This window comes from Octopus sinensis, linkage group LG2 (assembly GCF_006345805.1).
Source record: "Octopus sinensis linkage group LG2, ASM634580v1, whole genome shotgun sequence".
NCBI lineage: Eukaryota > Metazoa > Mollusca > Cephalopoda > Octopoda > Octopodidae > Octopus > Octopus sinensis.
The window spans coordinates 127,040,702-127,043,519 of record NC_042998.1 but is presented as its reverse complement, the minus strand read 5'-3'; the positions used below and the strand labels follow the sequence as shown (position 1 = coordinate 127,043,519).

General features: G+C 33.9%; 1 protein-coding gene across 1 annotated transcript; it reads right to left on the bottom strand.

Annotated features, from left to right (window-relative positions):
* Window positions 1–506: 506 nt before the first annotated feature.
* On the bottom strand, window positions 507–1,040 carry LOC115225820. Its single transcript, XM_029796793.1, has one exon. The coding sequence runs from the start codon at window positions 1,038–1,040 to the stop codon at window positions 507–509; it is 534 nt and encodes a 177-aa protein (XP_029652653.1).
* Between the last annotated feature and the right edge of the window lie 1,778 nt (window positions 1,041–2,818).

Sequence of the window (2,818 nt, the reverse complement as noted above, 5' to 3'; positions counted from 1 at the left end):
TTTCATCTTCTGCTCTGTATTCGAGTGGCACGTAAGGATAAGTAATATTAAATATTAAAAAAATCTATTTGGATAAGCCGAAATATAAATTTTTATTAGGTACCACAAAAGAGTTTGCTAATTACAAAACTTTATTACTGTATTTTAGCACGGTAAACTATTGGTAAAAACCGCATCATCTCACAGAAAGTCTGAAAGCTGAAGTCAGTCAAAGCTAGAATTGAACTTGGGAAACTAAGGTACCGAGCAGTGTACAGAAAATTATCCAGTTCATGGTTTCACTGTTATTGTTCATTCTAAGGAAAATCAATGGACATATTGGATAGGGCCACATTTGTGTATACGCCCACAATGTGTTGCGTTGCACAACCAGAAGAAATATATGATCAAATATTAAGTTAATGAATGGGATCAAAGTAAACATTTTGTTACTTAGCTTAAATCGTAAATAATTTAATAATATTTATAGTCATCAATTTCTAAAATAAGATCAGAGGGTACTTGATTCAAAACGTTTCAAGATCCAGTTCTTTGAAGTCTTCCTTAGCTGGTGAGTTGAACTTCAGCTCAAGAAACTCCTCTTGCACTTCATCCAAAACATCAGTCACTTCACACTGAAATTGTTTCCTGATGAATTTCCAAGCTTTAGGCTTTTCATCTATATCTGGGAAGTATCTGACGAATTCTGTTTTCAAATCAGTTAGATGAGTGATTATTTGTTGCTTTAAATCAGAATCAAGGTTACCGTGAATGAGAGCAGAATCCAAGTAACTAAAACTGGCTATATTTCCCAGCTGAATTCGACATTTCCAGAGGTCGAGTTTGGCCATGAAGATTCGAATGGTGTCGTGGTTCGTGAGAATTTTGATGTCTTTCTCTTGCAGTTTAAGGTCGATGGCATTCAATGCTTCGAAGTTGTCCACCAGGCAAGCTAGGGATAACTGAAAGCCTTCAGACTGGAACTTGTCATGGAAATCTGCCTTTTGCTGCAAATCTAGAAATATTGCTACTTCCCGTAGTTCATAAAGCAGTCCAAGCATGTTCCCGTTTGATAGCCATCGTACGTTCATGCGAAAATGCAATGCTTCATGTTCAGATTACATATCTTTACACAACAGTTTGAAAAGCCGACTATTTAAGGTCCCACCTTTAACAAAGTTAACAACTTTGATAGTCACGTTCAGGACATTTCTCATTTCAGTAGGTAAAGTTCTGAATGTTAAGGCTTCACGATGAAGTATGCAGTGTGTACCTACAACAGTTGATTTTTTTCTTTCATTCTAGTAATGAGTCCAGACTGCAGACCAACCATGGCTGGAGCTCCATCAGTGCACACCGCTACCAGCGAATCCAACGAAAATTGGTTTTCCTGAAAGAAGTTTCATGCATCACGAAAAATAGCTACTGCTGTTGTACAAATATCCATAGGGTGACAGAACAACATTTCCTCTTTTACACAGTTGCCCGACACAAAATGAGCATACACCAGTAGCTGAGAACACTAAGCGATGTCAGCCGTTTCGTCACACTGGATGGCAAAAAGAGGAGAATCTCTTACTTGGTCGAGAATTTGATCTTTGATATCTTGAGTTAAGTCGTTGAGCTTCCCTTGACTGTAGCGTTCAATAGTGAAATCTGGGAAAGCTTGTTTGCACTATCTTTCCCTAGAATGTGTTCTACTGCACGGAGTAGACTAGATTTTATGAGAGTCTCCCCGCGATTATGACTCTTCTTGCTATTTGCAATCAACATGGCGATCTCATAGAAAGCCTCAACAATCATTGACGTTTGTTGCCGAAATGCCTCACTACCGTCAAACTTAACTTACTTCAAGGAATGTTTTTTTGTTTTTGTTTCAAAGGATTCCTTGGGCTTGTCTACAAAAGCAGGATGTGTTGTCCTCAAGTGGCGTTCCAAGTATGAGGGTCACATCCCATCATTGCTCAAAGTTTTGTAACATATCATACACTGGGGTCTTGTGTGCCACCCTTTTGAAAAGACACGAATCCAAATCGAATATATTCGTCAAGATACTTCCGTTTCTTTGCACTCATTGAAAATTATTTGGTGTACAGTGAGCAACACAAGTATGTGAACAATAGATAAGCCACAAGTAAGATAATGTCAGGTCCCAAGTTAGAACACTTGGAGTAAAAAGTTCTGAAAAAAATTAAATCAAAAACATTTGGAATAATAGTTATATTAGCAGAAAAAAAGTTATACGAAAAATTTGTACAATAAAATATTATATCTATTTGTACGAAAATATCAAAAAAGTTTCTTTAAAAAAGAAAATATTTCTTTCTGTAATAATTAAATCTGAATTTTATTTTAACATTTAGTATTATAGCATAATGTTTTCTTACAAAAATAAATTACTATATTTCTAACTAAAAATTTTGGTTTTATTGTCAAAATTTTTCATTTTTCAATCTGTGTTTTAATTTTTTTGAGACTTTATTTAATTGAGTGACAGTAGAATCTATTACATACTTTTTGTTTTATTTTCTATTTTTAAATATATCATTCTTTTCATCTTGCTAAAATTTTTAAACAGTTTTCAATTTTTTTAAATTAAATTAAGATTTCTTAGTATGTTACTATAATGATTTGATAATGTTTCAGCATGTCTCTTGATTTTTAAGAATCACATTATTTGATATATATGAAACAGTGAATCAAACTTATTTATTAACTGAAAAATATGTTTTGTCTTTACGAAATAAAGAAAATGGTATGCGGCGCTAAGATAGCAAAATGAGAAAACTAAAGGTATACGGTAATACTTCTGCATTTTTTCATAAACTTCTCATTAATT

Bases quoted from the DNA above. Each gene is read 5' to 3' on its own strand.
- LOC115225820 (XM_029796793.1), bottom strand. From the start codon at position 1,040: ATGCTTGGACTGCTTTATGAACTACGGGAAGTAGCAATATTTCTAGAT.